This window comes from Melopsittacus undulatus, chromosome 1 (assembly GCF_012275295.1).
Source record: "Melopsittacus undulatus isolate bMelUnd1 chromosome 1, bMelUnd1.mat.Z, whole genome shotgun sequence".
In the NCBI taxonomy this organism is placed as follows: domain Eukaryota; kingdom Metazoa; phylum Chordata; class Aves; order Psittaciformes; family Psittaculidae; genus Melopsittacus; species Melopsittacus undulatus.
Genome location: NC_047527.1, coordinates 16,721,053 through 16,740,339, shown reverse-complemented (window position 1 = coordinate 16,740,339; position 19,287 = coordinate 16,721,053). Strand labels below are relative to the sequence as shown.

The 19,287-nt window shown below is 34.5% G+C and overlaps 1 protein-coding gene across 3 annotated transcripts in view; it reads right to left on the bottom strand.

Annotated features, from left to right (window-relative positions):
- The window catches only part of CSMD3 (CUB and Sushi multiple domains 3), a 604,683-nt gene that overhangs the window by 288,143 nt on the left and 297,253 nt on the right, over positions 1–19,287 (bottom strand). For all 3 annotated transcript variants that reach the window (XM_005150930.4, XM_005150931.4, XM_031050517.2), the window contains one exon: positions 16,570–16,682. In XM_005150930.4, the coding sequence (XP_005150987.2) occupies positions 16,570–16,682 (113 nt within the window). The remainder of the gene's footprint in view (positions 1–16,569; positions 16,683–19,287) is intronic.

Here is a 19,287-nt window from a genome sequence, read left to right as displayed (position 1 = left end):
GACACAATTCCACTCCCTACATGAAGACAAGAAGAAAGAAACATACCTAACAGGATTTGTATTTTAATGAAGTTGGGATAAAAAATAAGTCCTCTTTTCAAACGAACTACTGCAGGTAATAGAGAGGACTCAAAGGTGGGTGTCTTTGAGTGCAACAGCTGGAAACGGTTTTGTCTATCTGAAAATTGGTAAGTACTAGAGTAAAGTAAAAGATAAATTCTTACAGATACCTATTACTGAAAAAACATATTCAACACACCTTGCTGACAAAAATATATTCCTACACATTTACCTAAATTTATAAATATTAGTGTTAAACGGAAACTCCTGATGGCACTATTGAAAAGGCTAAACTTTCACCTTAGAAATCTGACTAAGGCAAATGACAATGGAATCTCCAACAAGATTTGGAGCCACTTAGCAAGAAAAATAGATTCACACCATCAATAATCAGCTCACTCACTGAAAGCAGTGGTGTAACTGGTGCTTAAAAGTAGGAAAGTAATAAAAATGAGATAACAGTAGAAAGCATGAGAAATGAGAAGTCTAAAGAGTGACATTTATTCTTGGATCATTTTATATGAGATCTCATGGGACATTACCCACACTTACTTTATTTCACTAAAAACATCCAGTGAATTATTTCAGTTCTGCAAGATGGGTAGACATGAAGCACTTCTCTGTATAACATGCTTTGTGGTCTGCCTTTCACTCATAATTCACCTTGTTTTTAACATTTTCCATTCCACATGCATAATATGGAGTCTGTGTTTCAGCATGGGACACCACCCACACTGCTGAGGATGACAGTCCTATGACACTGGCCAATATCTAAACTTGGTTGTTCACACCAAACCTATTACTTTTGGAGGAGTTTTACTTTCCTTAACACTACCCTTCACTTGCTACCAATCACGTTAATGAAATTGCAGTAATTCAAACTCAGATCTTAAGTAAAATATTTATAATTTCTAGGAAAAATATCTGTTACTAGACATTTGGTTTCAAAGAAAAATTCTTTAGACATCTAAATTGCCATAAAAAGATGAAAAGAAGCTAAAACGAAAAAAAAAAGCAACCAACAAGTTACCTCATTTTCTCCTTTAGTCAAGTGGATGAAGCTCTAAGGACAGATGCCATACTGAAACTGTATTATACATGTATTTCACTGAACAAAAGAAACTTGCATCAAAAGTGAAATTCTGCTTGAAACATACTAAATCTGCTCATTAAAAGAGGTTTCTGTGGCAACAAAGCCTATCATTATTGAGCCACATTCATTTCTTAAGCATGGCAATTATATTACTGGTAGTTCAGTAATGGTGGCAGAGGGGGAACTGGAGTAATGTGAAATTGCAGCTGCACTAGGCCCAGATCAGCCTGTGTTCCTATAATTCATGCTCACTTTCAGCTCAGATCAGCATGCAGTACCAAAATCATGGCAATCTTCTTCAGCTCCCCCCAGTGAATCAGTCCAGGGCTCAATTCTACCATACCCTGGAATTGTGACAAGTTTATATTTAAGCCTGGCAATGACCCTTATCTGCAATGTTCCAGAAAAATAAATTAATAGAACAGAACTACTAAACACATCAGCAATAAGCAAGAAACTTTTTATATTCACAATGAACAAGGCTTTTCAAAGGAATCACAAGTAATAATAAAAAAGTGGAAAAATAATGCTTCTTTGTAAACGGATGATCTGATTCACTTCATAGATGATAACAAGTAAATTCTTTAACACAGAGTTAGCAGATTTACTTGCATTTATCTTGGTTGCATTAAAGACTAAAAACAAGAGATAAGAATGCTGACTTTATGGCCAAATCATCTTTAGGCATAAATCCAACCAGAATTAAACCGATACAAAAGTATTTTCCAAGGTAAGATTAAGATGTATTTCTCAAAAAGTCCCAGGAATAAATAACCTAATTTGTTCAAACGCAATATCCCTCCCCCCACCCCTCCAGGACACTGACTGAGTTTAGGCTTTTATTCCCACTTGCTGAATTAAAATTGTATCTAAACCACCATATTTAAAAATAAAGATGTCAATTGAAAACATTTTCCATAATATGTTTCAATGGAGAAATCCCTTGTTTTTTAGAAAAATGTTTTCATGGCATTTGTGCTTAATTTCTAGTGATTTATGAAGAAAATACAAAGTAAGGTGTGGTGAGATCTTTTCTTCAATAAAATCATGCTCACTGGAATAGGAACATTAGAGTCACTCAGGAAGACCTATGGAATGATGATTCTTTTGATCAGGTTAGCTCTGGCTTGCTAACAACAAAGACAAAAGGAATTAGCTAGGTTTGTTCTGGCTTTCCATAGACTTCCTGCACACAGTTTCACACTAACAGAATGCAATTCTTTGCACCTTTTCAGCTTTTTAGTCCTATTAGAATAATATTTTAAGTGTAAATATTTACTCCAGAACTTACCTAATAGAATGTTGTGCTTTATCAGACATACCTATCAAAACAGACTTCAGATAAATGAACAGAGACCATGTGCAGGAAGAAGATCCTGTCCTGGCATAGGAGGTAATAAATAGGTACCATTTAAAGAGCAGAGAGAACAGAATTCTAAAAAATTTAGATAACACCACAAATTTAGTGATTTAATTATGATGCGCACGTTCAGCTGGGTGCCCTGAATATAACATCATTAAGTGCAAAAGCCACTTAAAAGAACTAAAAAGCTGGTAGAAACCATGGTAAAAAAAAAAAATCTCCAGGCAGCAGTCAGCTGAGTAGTAAGGCCATATAAAAGCCGATTAATTTTATAACCCTTAATATCTTGTTGAAGAGATCAAAACTAGCAAATGTCCAATCTCTACTGTGCAACTTAATAGGATTATTTCTAACTTAAAACAGAATTTTAGATAAGAGGGGAAAAAATAAGAAAAAAAGGAATATACTTGTATAAACAAAAATCCAAACCAATATAAAACAAAACTAAAACCCCACAGTTTTAAACACTCTTAATAACAAGGGGCGGGAGAGTGGGGAAAGAAAAATGAGCAATTTGAAAAAGACACTGTCAATCTTTTTTAAACTACCCACTGGGTTATTATGAGCATATCACCAATAGGTGTGGATCCTAAATTGTTGAAAGTTAATAAAATTTGACCCACCATCTGTTTTTCTCAAAACCAGACAATTAGCAATTTAATTGACTTGGCACACTATATATTATAGTACATACAGCGTGACATTTTCACACTAGATGAAGTGGTTTAGTTTCAACAAAGTTGTAGAAAAGGTGCCTTGAAGCTTTTGGATTATTCTTATTTCTCAGTGGTTGTAGTTTAGAGGGTTGATTTGTTGGTGGGTTTTTTTCATGTTATTTTTTTGTTATTTTTTTTTTTTAGACAAAGCTATGCCTAGCGTTCAAATTCTCCCATGTGCAACTTTTTAAATGCAGTGCTAAAGTAGGATACAAGACACTATGTCACTATGCCAAGTGTTATTATTTATTACACTGTGTCCATGCTTTCATTTTATGAAGCCTGAGGCTAGACTGTCAGATTTTAGGTGTCCTTTAAGTTGATATAAAAAGTTAACAGTAGAGATGGACATGTTAACAGAATATAAATAATATTTCCCTACAGTCCAAGTACAAGACATTTTCCCAGTTTTAAATAAACTAACACAATGTACATTTTCAGGATTATTTTTTATTTAATTTCTCTGTTTCTTCCTATACATTTACATGGTAAAGCATATGGGGATTTGGAGTGTTGGTGAAAAATACACAAACTGAAGCAAAAATAATATTAGCACAGGAAGTTTTAATAAACAGCAGTTGCAGTGCAGTACCTTTAGACAACAATAGCTCAATGATTTTTATCACTGTATATGAAGGTATTTTAGAACTTAAATATGATCTACAGATATAATGTAGAACACTTATGCTACAGATCTTTTTGTACTTTTTATAATTGAGCTTATGATAAGATTTATTATTGCAGCTACATGTATAATCTACATCTATTATGTTCATACCTGTTTTAAGTAACTGCAAGATAACAGTCTAAAAAAACATACATAGTTGTAGGCAATAATGAATCAGTGATAGCCACTAGGACTTAGCAACAATGTAAATTATGCACTCCGGTTTTGCCATTAACAATGAATGACATCACTTTTCACTTTTTTTCTCAATTCAGACAAAATTTTAATTGGCCAATAGGTTCCGCTGAAGTGCAAGTTACACATATCACTTTTTTTTGCTAAGTCTGGCACAGCACTCATCATCGCAGTTTCTTCAGATCACCTCTCTGAAATGCCTCCTCAAGGAGGAACGATTTCAAACCCCACTTTTTGGAACTGAAGAAGATTTTAGGGATCAGGTGTTCAAAATTTCAAAGTTTCTACAGTTCAGTTTGTATCCCTGATTTTTTTCTGAGAGTTGAGGTTGGTTTTAAATAGATCTTAGTAATTTCCGCTGTATTAAACACCTACTAAATTTACCTTCTAGGGTATATTCTATTTGACTTGTGAACTAATTTGTTTAATGTCATCAATGGATTCCATCAGGTTAACATCTGTATTTGCTCAGCAATTTCCATTAATACTCAGAGAAAGTTGTCATAATCTCTCTTTGATTTAATAAAGTTATTGGTTATGGTTCCTACTTAGTAAAGTTCATTTTCTTCTCAAATTGGTCTCTGTAACAATTCAAACAGCTCAAGTGAAAATACCTGACTAACAAAAGCAATAATCAAGATTACTTAGTTTGCAGGCACATGTTCACATCTCTGTATTTTCCCAAGTCATTTAAAATGCAGACTAAATTGATATTCTACCGTGATTTCATAAGAAGATATTTTCCAATTTTTGTTAGTTGTTAAACAAACAAAACAAAAAACGCCTACTATCAAATGGCTCTCCAGTTCCACTTAAAAAGAAAAAAAACAAACAACCTATAATTTGCAGAAATTAAAACAAATCCCTTAATTGCCTTTCTGTCATGTTGAAGTTCCTTGAAACAATTTAGAAGCTCCAAGACTGTAATCTCAAATGCTCTAAATCCCAGGAGTGTACAATAAATAGATCAGAACAGTTCCTCCAGACACTGTTTAGCTGAGAAGTCAGCTGTGGCTTTCTTTCATTAGCTGTCTCCATCACCTCTCAATCAGCATTAATAAATCATTCACCACAGAATCAACAAATTCATGCAGTTGTACCTTTATGATGGAGTTGTACGTTCATGTATGTATGGTTCCAGTAACTGACTACCAAGCACTATATCTACACTCTAGGCAAAATGGTATGTTGTTCAATATGGCAAAAAAAGTGAAGTGATACATTTAATTGGAAAAGTATTCAGCTGGAATGTCTCTCTCTTTTTTTTTTTTTTTTTTTTTTTGTAATTTGAAGGTGCTGCATCCTGAGGGAATCTAGTTTCTTATTCCATGGCAAGTGAAAAAAATACAGTACTTTAGTTCTTACAAAGCACAAAGGAAAAGGTATTTTCCTGGCATTTCTCAGTGCATCAAAACTAAATCACAGAAAATCATCTCCAAGGGATGCTGGATTGATATATAATGCTTGATTGCCAGTCATATGAAGTTAAAATCAGAAGAGATTTAAAATAATTTACAGGGGAACAATGTAAACAAAAGAATAAATGTGCAAATTACCAGTTAAAAAAACTTTTTTTTCCTGCTTAAAATAGAAAATCCATCTTAAAAAGAAAAAAACCCACATTTGTTTCCCAGATTATTTTCAGAATTATATACTTTATAAATGTTGACAAATCTATACAAACACTTGATGTTTTGTGAAACTCTGAGACAAAGTAAAAGAAGGAATCTTTCATGGAAAGTATAGGGAAAGAGTAATTTACTCTTACATTATTTCCCCACACACACACATTTAAACACTAATGAAGATGTGTTTTCCTTTTTTTTTTTCCCCCAGCATAAAATCATAAATTCACAGAATCATTCAAGCTGGAAAGGGCCTCTAGTAATTATCTGGCCCAATCTCCCTGCTCAAACAGGGTCACCCACCTACAGCAGGTTGGCCAGAACCATGTCCAGTCAAGTTCTGAGTGATCTTCAAGGACAGGTATTCTGCAGCCTCTCTGGGCAACCTGTTCCAGTGTTTGACCATCCTTGCAGTAACAGACTACTTTTTTGTATCCACATGAAATTTCATATGTTTTAATCTATGACAATTGCTTCTTCTTGTGTCAGTCTATTAAGTTCAGTTTCTAAGTTAAAAAATCTAGAACCTTGCACCTGAACTTTAGAGATTAAAAAAAAAAAAAGTTCTGAACATTCATTGTCTCTTTAGAGTCAATGGGACCAAAGATTGCATCAAAAGTACTAAATTTGACAGCACATTTTCTAGAAAATAATTAAGTTTACCTAGTCATATCAATGTGAAACTCTTTTGGGTTTTTCTGTCATGCACTTTCATAGGTATTCAGATTTCACAAATGTTCCTGAAGCTACAGGGAATTTGAGATCATCTACTCTCACCTTGTGTTAAGAGAGAAGGAAAAGGGGAAATGAGAGAGGGGGAGAGCAGAGAACAGTGCCCTTGGCAAGCAGATCTTTTCATGTAAATGTAAGGATACTACTACAACTGAATAATCTATTAATTGGAAATAAAAAGATATGACCAGATATGAAAATACTGAACATGAAATAAAACAAATTTGGCAGGTAGCTTCTCTAAGCTGCTGCTTAGAGAAAACGAAGATTCCACTGAACACCTCAGCACCATCTTGGAGCACTGCCAATCCATGTGTGGTTTCTGATAAAATTAAATCTTTCAGTTTTTTCCACATGCTGCAAGTGGTTAAATGGGCAAAAAAGTGAAAGCTAAAGCCGAAGGCAGATGCCACTGTCTATGCATCCATACACAACATAAAAAAGAAAGATAATATATCTCAGGGGAAACATTCATTTCAATTATAGCAACTGATCAGATGACACATACATACAGTAAGTGCCTTGACTACTCAAGAGCTGTAAATTAATCAGTTTGGAATCCCTTCTTCATTCTGAGAATACATTAAAAAAAAAAAGAAGGAAGCTTGGACTTAGAACTCAATGAGTGACAATGATTTTTTTATGTGACAACAGAGATAAAGTCAGCCTCTCGTGATATTAGAGACCGGATTTTTCTCTCATATGGTGCTATGTTTTGGATTTGTGTTGAAAATGTTGATAAGACACTGGCGTCTTACCTACTGCTGAACAATGCTTACGCAGTATCAAGGCCCTTGCTTCTCATCCCACCAATGACTAGGTTGGGGTGCACAAGAAGCTGGGGGGGAACAGAGCCAGGGCAAAGCTGACCCCAGCTGACCACAGGGATGTTCTGTAACATATGGCATCAGGCTCAGCAGATAAAGCTGGGGGAAGAACGAGGAAGATGGGGACTTTCAGAACGATGGATTTTATCTTGCCAAATAACCATTACAAATGATGGAGCCCTGCTTTCCTGGAAATATCTCAACATCTGCCTGCCAATGGGAAGTAGTAAATGAATGTGTTATTTTGCTTTGTTTGCATGTGCAACTGCTTTACCTATTAAAATATCTCTAGTTCAGTTCATGAGTTTTCTCACTTCTGCCCTTTGATTCTCTCCCCAGTCCTGCTGTGGGGGCTGTGAGCCAGCAGCTGTGTGGGGCTTAGCTGTAGGTTGTGGTTACCCGCAACAGCTGGGTAAATCTAATGCTTTATAGCTCATAGGCATTTTCTCTGGAAATATGCTACAGGAAATGCCAACAGCAAACTGAAATAAAAAGCCATCAATAAATTTAAGATACAATCTACTCTAATACAATATAATTAATTGATGTTTCTTAGAACATAAAATCACATGGTGAAAAAGCACTATGGATGGGGTTGTTTTCTCACGTAGTAGCACTTACAGAAATTAATTCTTGACTTGGGGGAAAAAGGTAAAAAAAAAAAAACAACAAACATTCCCATGGCATAATGTTCAGCATTATGGAAGACTCAGAAGTTCAAAAGTGCAAAACCTCAACTGATTATTCTGAGTATTTTACTTGGAAACAGTGAAAATCCTTCTATACACATACATTTTAAATTTAAGTTCTGACTGCATATTAAGTACAGTGTCTACCTACTTGTAGCTATTTTACATAATGAAGCATAGAATCAACTAGGTTGGAAAAGACCTTTAAGATTGTCAAGTCCTACCACTACCCCAGGACTGCCAAGTCCACCATTAAACCAGATCACTAAGGGCCTCATTTACATGATTTTTGAACACTCCTAGGGACAGTGATTTCACCTCTTCCCTCGGCAGCCTGTTCCAATGTCTGAGCACCCTCTCTGTGAATAAATTTTTCCTAATATCTGATCAAACCTCCACTGGTGCAGCTTGAGGCTGTTATCTCTTGTTCTATCACTTGTTACTTGGGAGAAGAGACAAATATTAGAGCAAAGAAAATCCTCCGCTCTTCTTTATGGGTAATATAATCACAAATGGTTTCATTCTTTTCATTAAATATTGTAAAGCAGAAAGGATGATGTACAGTTTTATTGCACAAAATTAAACAGTAGTGGGAGTCATCTTCAAATATCAATTTGTCTGACCAGAACTCTACTGACAAGAGAGTTATAGAAAAAGAAATCAGGAATTATGTGTCATGGAAATAATTACCTTAATTTTAAACAAACAAAACCATTAAGTAGAAAAAATATTATTAAATTAAGTCTTGTTGACATTAAATACCCTCATTTTATAAATCAACTGAGATAACATAATATTAAACAATAGGAAGATGCAGAGAAATTAAAATTAAAATCAATAATCAAAAAGCAGCAGTAATCACATCTAGATAAATATTTTTGAGAAATAGGTGAAGTTAAGATAAACTATACAGTTTCAGTTTCTAAGAACACACTTTTAGATTGAAGACCTGCTTTCATCAACTTTGTGAAGTTAGCAGAAGCATGAAAATTTCTTGATAACAAAAAAAGTTCTCTTTCCAGAGATTATTTTAAAAGACAGCTAAAAAGCCCACACCCATACTCATTCTGATGTGACAGCTTTTTGAGGCACAGTTTATTAGTTCACATATGACCTTAGACCAATATATTTCTATTGAAAGATTGCAGGGTTACAAGCAATACTTGCAATAATCTTTGTAAAGCTAGATTCCAGCAGCTGCATACAATTTTACACTTTTTTTATCCTCCTACTAGATGAAATTTTTAAGACCTTCATGATAATGTAACCTGCACAGCCTCTTAAGTACTCAGAAATATCACTTAAGGAGCCACAAAAGATCAAATTTGATGCAACATCAGTCTACATTTCCCTCTATAAAAATATATGAACTAAGTATATTGTTTTGAACGCTTATAACTTACAAATTACATATTAACATTTTACATTTTCTTGGATTACAAGTATGTATGTGGGTGTTTGAATTCACATATACATGGTCAAATTGCTGCAATCAATCTTGACTAAGAGTAGACAATGGGTGGGTAGAACAGCACAAATCTATTTAAAATCAGATGCAAAACAAACAAAAACAAGCAAACAAACAAAAAGTCTCTCGAGACAGGAAATTTCTTATCTAAGTAATAACATTAACATAAACTTTTCTAATAATGAAGAAGAGTTATCGAATTATTGAAGACAGATGTCAAAAGACTTCCTGGACAAAGTTTGCAATTAAAAGGAAAAAAAAAAAGCAAACAAAAAAAATCCACAAAGAATTCCTTCCTCTCACCCCAAAACACAAAACCTATCCTTATGCATCAAAGTTCTGAAAGAACTTAGTTTCCAGCAAAAACACATTACCATTTGCAAATTGTCCCTGACAAATAAAAGACTTACCAACAAATAATAATTAAAAAACCCCACAAAAACTCCATCAGAGAGGACAGAAATCTCTGATCTGCGTTGCCATTTCTGTTGGTTGCTGAAAGCAATAGCAGTGAGGTTTTGGACCTATGGCCAAAGGAACAGAGCTTGGATTGGGATCTCCTTAGGCATACAATTTGAAGTGTGGGTAAAAAAGCTTAAGGAATGTCTGATTTCTTCGGTAAGGTGATCTTATTACTAGAGAACAGAGAGGCAAATACAATGTCTGTTTACAGAAAGAGTTTCAAGGGGTGTCTGAAAAACAGAGATTTGTAAATCTGAGATGTAACAAAACTGTTGAAATTATAACAAAAAACAGATACATCTGAGACGTGGATAAAAATTATATCCACAAAGCAGTGTGGCTTTTCTAAAGGGAAGTCTTGCATCAAAGCACAAATAGAGGTTGGGCAGCATCTTCAAAAGAGATCTGAAACAGGAATGAGCTTAAATAACAAACTTGTCAATAACACACATTCAGCAGAACTGGCATCAACTTCACAGGAAGTTGTGCTGTATTTGTAAACTACTGGTTAGTGATCTTTATTTTCATTTTTTTTATAAATACAAAGCACTATTGTATTTGAGAATTTGAACTAACTATGACACTTAAAAGGTTTAAAGCCATTTGCATTGATTTAGCACAGGGATTTTTTCTGTTAATATAAGTCTCTTCTTTCTACAAAATTAAGTTAGGGTAAACAAGGAATAGAATTGAGGGTATCAGAATGCAGTTAAATTAATCATTGGCATGATCCTGTTATTTCACCACAAAATACACACAAACACAGAGGAAAATGAGTACAAAGGCAGTACAAATCATCAGAACAATGAAAACACCTCAAGAGAATATAAACTGAACCATATAAGATTGAAAAGTTCAAAAAGGAAACATGTCAGAGATTTTGATGTGCAGAAAGTACAAAAGCTTCACTTTCCACTTCCTCACAAGAAGAAAGATTAGGTAGAATTTAACAAACAAAAAAAAAACCCAAACAAGCATCTCTTATAAAACCCAAAATTATGCAACGAAGGCATGAAGATATATATTTCATATGTGAGCTCTCACATAGATACTCTCACAACCTGCTGAGATGAGACCTTCCTGAACTTAGAGGACTAACACCAGATTAATCAACCTAATTCAGATCATCTACTGTTCTGTCACCAACAGAAAAACAAATGCTGTTGAGCAGTTAGTCATTAAAAAACATCTCCCTGCCATCTGTGACAAACCTCAGCTATGTCTGAAACTCAGTGCTTACTGCTAGGAAAATAGGATGAAATGCGGCTCACAAACTCCATAAGTCTACCGCAGGCTGCAATAGTACCCCAAGCACTCAGGAACATGAATCACACTGGTTGAAGCAATATGAAGTTATGCTTAAAGCAAAAAGAAATGTTATGAAATATTGGGTGTCACAGTGTAAATCCCACATCCTAAAATTAGATTTTGAAGCAGAAAACTGAATAAGCAAATCTACTTTGCTTCAAATTCATCATTTACATGCACTCCTATCTAGCTTGGCATCTCAGACAAACCTCCACCAAAACTTACGATTACATACCAGTAAAACTAACCTTCTTCATTTTCTTCAAGAACTAGAGTATGTGTGATAAATTATTATAGTTAACAACAAAAACACACAGATTCTCTCCTGATAGTAGGCAGGGCTATCAAGAGAACCTACTGATCTAAGAGGTGTTATTAGTGTGTAGCCAGTTATTCGGAAAAAAATAAAGACACACAAAAGAAAAATAAATCCCTCAGATCTGGCTACTGCTTAGAAACTGAACATGTGATATTGAGACCCATCAGAATTAGGCTGCTCTGTGTATAGTTTCCTTTGTTTCAGACAACTCAAATCTGACCTAAACAGACATTTTGAGTGCCTGTACTGTAGTAACACAGGATGGTTTTGTACTGTATTTACAATACTCACTCCATTGTTTAAATTAACTTTTCCTGTGACCATTCACCATGATTATTTACTTTATTCTTCAATCCCACAAATTCTGTGAGAAAAAGTTTACTTTGAAAAAATGTATAAGGTATATTTTTTATTTAATTTATTCTTTCACATATGTCCAAAGTTACAAAAGGAAGATATTGCACATGAAATCTACTGCAATTAGAGTTCTCATGTGTAATTTTCCAGGAAATATTCTATTGCTAGCTTCTCAGATTTTGGAAAATTAAATACTCACAATTCTCCAAAATTTTATGCTTTTACAAAATGTTTTCTAGTTTTTGAAGGCTATGCCAAAGTTCTATCAGTTTGTCTTGTATTCTATGCAGCTGTTTTTGGGTGGGTTTTTTTTCTTAATTATAGATGAAAATCATTCAGTTACAGTGTTTAATTTTTTTTTGAGATTTTTTCTCCACTGTTTTTTTGATAGTTTCTTTTTTTCTCTTCATCATGTGTGTGGGAATAGAAGTACTACTGTGATAATATAGTACTATTTCCTGAAATACTGAGTGACGCAAAGTATCATGCAACTTATAATCAGTAATAGCTATGAATTTGTAATTTGGAAGTAATGAACTTCAAAATACAGATTGCTAAATACTCCATATTTTCACATTAGAAAAAATCTACACATACATTTGAAGCATGAAAACAGTTTACAAATTGGTGACATTACAGGTAAAATATCTCTAATGAGGCAGTGCTTGTATTTCTGTCTTGCTCTTTCCTGTTATTTATTCTTCTACTTTCCAGAGTAGTTTTATTTTATGAGATACTGGAAAAGGAATTTCAAAACAACAACTGATTTACTTTAAAATACCCTCTCTAATGTTTATATCTTTATTTCATATTTAAGTAATTATAATGTGACCTAGCTATTAAAACCATAAAGTAACATCACATGCACCATCTCAATCTAAAAGAAGACACAGAGTTTTATTATTTCACAGTCTTACTAGATTCTCTCAAATGGCAGATACATAAAAGTGAATAAAATTTTAGTTCCTGTAAGAACAAACAACTTAAATTTAAAAGAATTCTTCAGCTGAAAACATACTAATGCAGAGGTATTAAAAATTCATTTGTCTATTTCTGTCATTACAGATGATATGGCATATGCAATTCTAACACAGTGAGAAATGATGTGACCTTCCATCTCACACCTTGAGCAAGTATACCATTTCAAAGTACAACGGTAAAGGGCATTCAGTAACGACATCCCATAACCTTCTGTTCCTCCCGTCACATTCTGTGTAGGACTCAGAACAATCTATATTCTTGAAAATGCCTGCCAAACTCAGACCTAAATGTCAACTAGACTGAAGGATGTCATTATAAATTTTGATGGGACAAGGTATGCACATTTCCACTGCCTTTGTAGTTAGCAGAGTCTCAGGATGCGCAGAAGCAAATATTTTGACATCAAAACACGTTAGTGTTAAATTATTTTAGTTATTAGCGAGTACTGTTATCAAATGCATTATCAAGTAATTAACTATGACATAAGCAAGTCTGTAAAGTGAAACAATAGAAGATGAAGTATCTATACAATCTATAAGAATTTCACTGTGGTTTAGTCATTTTACTTTGGACCAGCTTTATCAGGTCCCAATAAAAGCCCATTGAGAGCTGGAGCACACAAGGAATGCTATACTGATGCTATTCAGATGAAACTCATTAATTACCTCAAAGAAATGTAATTTGTGCCTTTCAGGATTGATCCATGATGAAAACTAAAGCAAGGGGAGTAAGAATCATCAGAAGATTCCATTCAAAAATCACACTACTGGATCTAATTTAGTATGCTAATGTATTTTAACCAAAGCAAAAAGCAAGGTATGTAAGTAGACAGAGTATCAGCTGTCGCTAGGTGTTTAAGTCGATACTGGAAATTATGAGAAAAATTGGTCAAGGAGAAAATGAACATGAGCCAGCAGTGTGTGCTCACAGCCCAGAAAGCCAACTGTATCCTGGGCTGCATCAAAAGGCATGTAACCAGAAGGTTGAAGGAGGTGATTCTGCTCCTCTGCTCTCGTGAAACCTCACTTGGAGTACTGTGTGCAGTTCTGGAGTCCTCAACATAAAAAGGACATGGAACTGTTGGAATAAGTCCAGAGAAGGGCCATGAGGATGATCAGGGGAGTGAAGCACCTCCCGTATGAAGATAGGGCTGTTCAGTCTGGAGAAGAGAAGGCTGCGTGGAGATCTCACATCAACCTTCCAGTATCTGAAGGTGTCCTATAAGGATGCTGGGGATGGACTCTTCATTAAGGACTGTACTGATAAGACAAGGGGTAACAGGTTCAAACTTAAACAGGGGAAGTTTAGACTGGATATAAGGAGGAAGTTCTTTACTGTAAGAGTGGTGAGGCACTGGAATGGTTGCCCCAAGGAAATTGTGAACGCTCCATCCCTGAGAGTGTTCAAGGCTGGGTTGGACAGAGCCTTGGATGACATCGCTTAGTGTGAGGTGTCCCTGCCCATGGAAGGGGGGTTGGAAATAGATGATCTTAAGGTCCTGTCCAATCCTAACTATTCTGTGATTCTATGAGGTTCAAGGAAACAAGTTATAGAAGTAGAATTTGATCTAGTCCATTGAAGAGGAATATAATTAAGCTGGGCATACATTCTTAATAATCCATGTAGTCACTTAAACTAAAATGTCCTTTGACCCTGACTCCTAGAAATCACAATTCTCTTTATTTCTGACGTTTGCTAAAAGAAAAGTCTTTGCAATTTTCTGATTCTAGTAAAGTCAGTGATATTTCATAGTCCTGAATGCACTGTTCTAACTGAATCTCCCAGTTTATTTCACTGGACTTTCAACTTGCAATTCGTACGTTTCAAAAATTTAGTTGTATAAGATCATTAATAGAAAAAACCTTGATTCCATACGCTAGATAGGTGTGAAAAAAACCTGGTATATAACAAAAAAACCTGCCAACCCTCCACACAGTACCTATCCATTGATTGTGTGATGCATTCAAATGATCTTTAGTGAGCTAGTGTGAAGCACCAGTGTAATGCAAGACAGAAATACAAACTCAGTATCTAGGTGCATAATCACAAAGCTGATTATATGGAGATGAGATTGTGCATGTTCACCCTTTCTGTCCCTTTCTACCTGTTCATATTCAATTAATTTTATTCTTGAAGAACTATAGCTTCTAAGAATAAATGTAACTCATTAATAAAACAAAACATAGTGGTACAATATAAGATACTAGACAATTCCCCTCTGCCTTTTGCAAACTAAAACTGTTGCAAGTAAATTTAATTTTTACTATAAGAGAATCCTGCAAGTAAAGGAAACAACTGCTTTAGCTGTGCAAACTATTGTATACAGCTCTAAAAAGCTTCCTTTTCCACTCAAATATAGTTTAGGTTTTGTTATATTAATACTTAAACTTGTTTATATTAATCATTTTTCTAGACCCTTCAGCAGCTGGAATGTGGAAATTCTGAGTCTTGCTAGCTACAATACAGTAAAGTAGTAAGATTTTTCTTTGTTAGTCCACTAGATCTGAATATCAAGAATGACACAAGCATAGTTTTGCCTTAACACTATACAGATTACTATATGCAAACAGCCAAAGGGAAGTTATGAATAGAAAATAACCCAGCAAGTCACACTGCACCAGTTTACTCCCAATATGCTTATACACTCCAACTGCTTATCTTTAGTAACATCAGCTTCATTTCTAATACACAATTTCTGGTTTAACTTTTGCTTCTGCTCTCTCCCTTTCTGATTAATAATTTTAATGAAAAATCGTACTTTCTATTATCCAGTTTTGGTGGTAAGCAGGAACAATGTAATTTAATTTTTTTTTTGCAAGACATACATGCAGCTATGTTAAATCTAATATAAAAATAATAAATATAACCAATCTTGTAATAATACAATACTGCATATGTGCATATATATATGTATATATGTTATTCTTAAGTTTTGGGGTGATTTTTCCTTTTCATGCTCTATGAGAACTTTACATTCTCCCAGAAACATCAAATAGCAACAATTATACATGTTATGCATTATAAGGCCCTCACATTTTAAGACTACAAAGAACAGCATTATTAGGCAAATTTCAATTTGTCCTGGCTTAAAACTCATCAACAATTCAAATTCAGTGGGTTTTTTTCTGTTCTGGTAGGCATGCTAAATTTTCCAGAGAATGTAGGAAGTATTCATTTAATAGAATTATAGAATCATAGAATAGTTAGGGTTGGAAAGGACCTTAAGATCATCTAGTTCCAACCCCCCTGCCATGTGCAGGGACAACTCCCACTAAACCATGCCACCCAAGTCTCTGTCCAACCTGGCCTTGAACACTACCAGGGATGGAGCATTCACAGCTTCCCTAGGCAACCCATTACAATGCCTCACCAACCTTACTTTACATATTTAGATTTACATAATCACAGTATTACTTACTTTAATATTTTTCAACATGAAATAACATAAATAAATTATTATAAAACTGTATGCCAAAAATCCACTGCGATAAGAACAAAACCAACAAAAAGTATGCAGTTTCATGTGACATAAGACCTTTAAAGAGAATAAATTTATCTTTTATATTTGTTTTTCAGCTCAGCTTATATTTTCTTGTTTTTTGAAATTTCAGAACTGAAAACGGAATGCATCCAGTAATATTAAAGAAAAAAACATAATATTGGCATAATTTTTAGTACATCATTAATTTCCAATATTGAATTGTTACCTTTGTAGTTAACCTTGAAACCGATTGAGCCCACACTTTCATCCGTTTGAAGATGCAACCACATCTGATTGCTCATGCTCACAATTAAGTCAGGTACAAAGCTCCCAGTTAACCTATTGAAAAAGGAAACAAAACAAAACAAAACAAAACAAACTAAATAGATGAAGTAGCTAGATTTGGGTTTTGCTTTTTGCAAGGAATCTAAATAACTATTACTTTTTCTTTTTTGTTTGTTTGTTTTAAATTAATTGTATTCTGCTTACACCAACTTAGTTACCTGCTGGCTGGTTAGTCATTGCAGCTTTCAGTGTTCCAATGATGCAGATTTGGCAGCAGTGTATAAACACAAGCAATTACTACTTGTGTTCTACTAAAATATTTAATCTCACCTTCAACTGCTGGTCCAGAAAGACATGCATCTCCCCTAATCCGGAACCTTATCTAGGAGTCTTGTGTGCATGACTCAGGTACATGCAAGCATACCAAATGGCATCAGAAGCCCACAATAAGGCAACACATTTATGCTTCCAAAAATGTATTTCTCTTGTATACAGTTACCCACTTAGGAATACACACACTGTGTATTTAAGAGTTATTAGCTAATCTTAAATTGCAATATTTAATATTATTATGGAAGTCCATGTGTTCCATGAAAACTCTCACCTCCTCCTCTACCACAATAATCAAAGAAGCCGCCTGACAGACTCAGCTGACATTCCTTCATTAACAAAAATACTGTAAGTCATAACTTTAAAACCACTCAGTGTTACATGATGCTGAGTAATTAGAAAGACCTGAATCTGGGTTTTAGTTTTTACCTTCTTTTTTTTCACTTTTCACATAGTTTGCAAAAATTTGCAAGTCAATGATATCCTAAATGCTCATTCTGTTTGCTGAATGAAATCCTGCAATAGCAAAAAGGAAATGTTGTGAAAGCTGCAGTTTTATGCTAAATTGCATTTTTTCCTCAAATCTGCCTCAGATTTGGTAAGACTTTATCAGCTAAAACAGAATGGTGGAAAGTAGCAAAATAATTTACCCTGTTGATAAATGGATCACAAGCACAAGACTGTGTAAGAGTGAAAACTGTTAAGTTTCAGTTTGAACAATTCTTTAAAGCTAGCTGAAACTTTAAATGGACTACTTTAAATATATTTTGCAGCTAATTTTAGTTTTCCCCTCTGGTCTTTTTTAGTTTGATTCTGTATGAAATACTCTGCTGTAGGAGAAATTCCTGCCTATTTCCCACATATGTGTCCACAGATGGAGCACAAAGATTCTTGCAGGAATTGAATAAGTAAATGCCTGGCCAAAGTAATGTACTAACTGCTCATTCCTGCACTAAAGAAAAGCATCTTCAGTGAGTTCAGTCTTTGCCAAATTAATAGATTAACAGGATGTTCCTCAGAAACAACACTGATGTAATGGCTAACATAATTTTGTAATTGCTGCTAGTGATTGACAGTACATTTTGGGATCAGTAAAGCCATTGGGTATATTCATCTCTGTTGTGTCAGAGAGAATAACTCCTTTGATAAACAGCTACCAGAATTCTTGAAGGTTCTATTTTCTGAAGTTAATTATAAATACAGTTTTAAATGCATAGTTTCTAGAAATAACATTTTTCTATTAAATAGGATGTGGGAAAAATACCATTTGAAAATCAATCAACAGAATACAGATATCACTTACTGCTCTTTTAAGTGCTTAGGGATCACTGTACAAGAATAATAATAATTAAAAACATTAGAAAAGGAAGCTATTTAAGATAATAATGAATTTTTTCAGTTATGAATTATCCTGTCTTTCCTCCTGGAGGTTATGTTACTTCCTCTAGCTTGGATTTATTTCCTGGAAGTAAGGTTCCTACATCCTCCCTTTCAAATCTGAACAGTGAACACTCAACAGTAAAGATGGAAAGATGTGATTATGATAACTTGCCTTTTATTAAACAGCTTAACAGTTATGACACAGTTGTGTGTATTTCCCATCTCCTCCTTCAAACTCAGAAACTACCCCTTTCACATACTAGTGACATACATTTCTCTGGGAGAGCATACTGAAGACTAGGCTAGAGGATATTCAGAAGATTGCAACACTCTCCCTCTGATGAAGATGATCTGTAATATGGAACACTGTACACCCAAACCAAGCATACTAAAAGACTAAGAGCAATTTTCATGCTTTGTGCACCGTATTTTCCAAATGCATGTTACAGGAATGAGCACCTGGATGCACATTACATTAGGAGTTGCCCACAACAACTGTTAACCCAAGCTGCTGAAAGCAGACTTCCAAACATCTTGAAAGAGTGATGTGACTGATTTCTGAAGCACCATTTATTTTCCTTCTTCTCTTTTATCACGTGATAGTAAAACTTAACAATGCTCCACCATGCAAAGATCTTAGCTCTATAAGAAAGCACTAAGAAAGCCCGTATTAATCATCTTGTCAAACACACAAAAGAAGTATTCCATTCAGATTTGAGTTCACTTAGGTGCTAGGCTCCCTAAGTTGGAGCAGTCTGTCATGTTGCTGAATATACGTATATGGGCACAGAATTATAGGCACCTGGGGAAACTTAATGACAAGTACTGAAATGGCTTTGGAATTTTAGCCACTTCTGTGATTAGCATCAGCAGAGTAGGAATTATCAGGATTGTAATACGTTAATTTAGGAAGCATAATTCTATCTAAATGCCACTTAAATTCATTTTT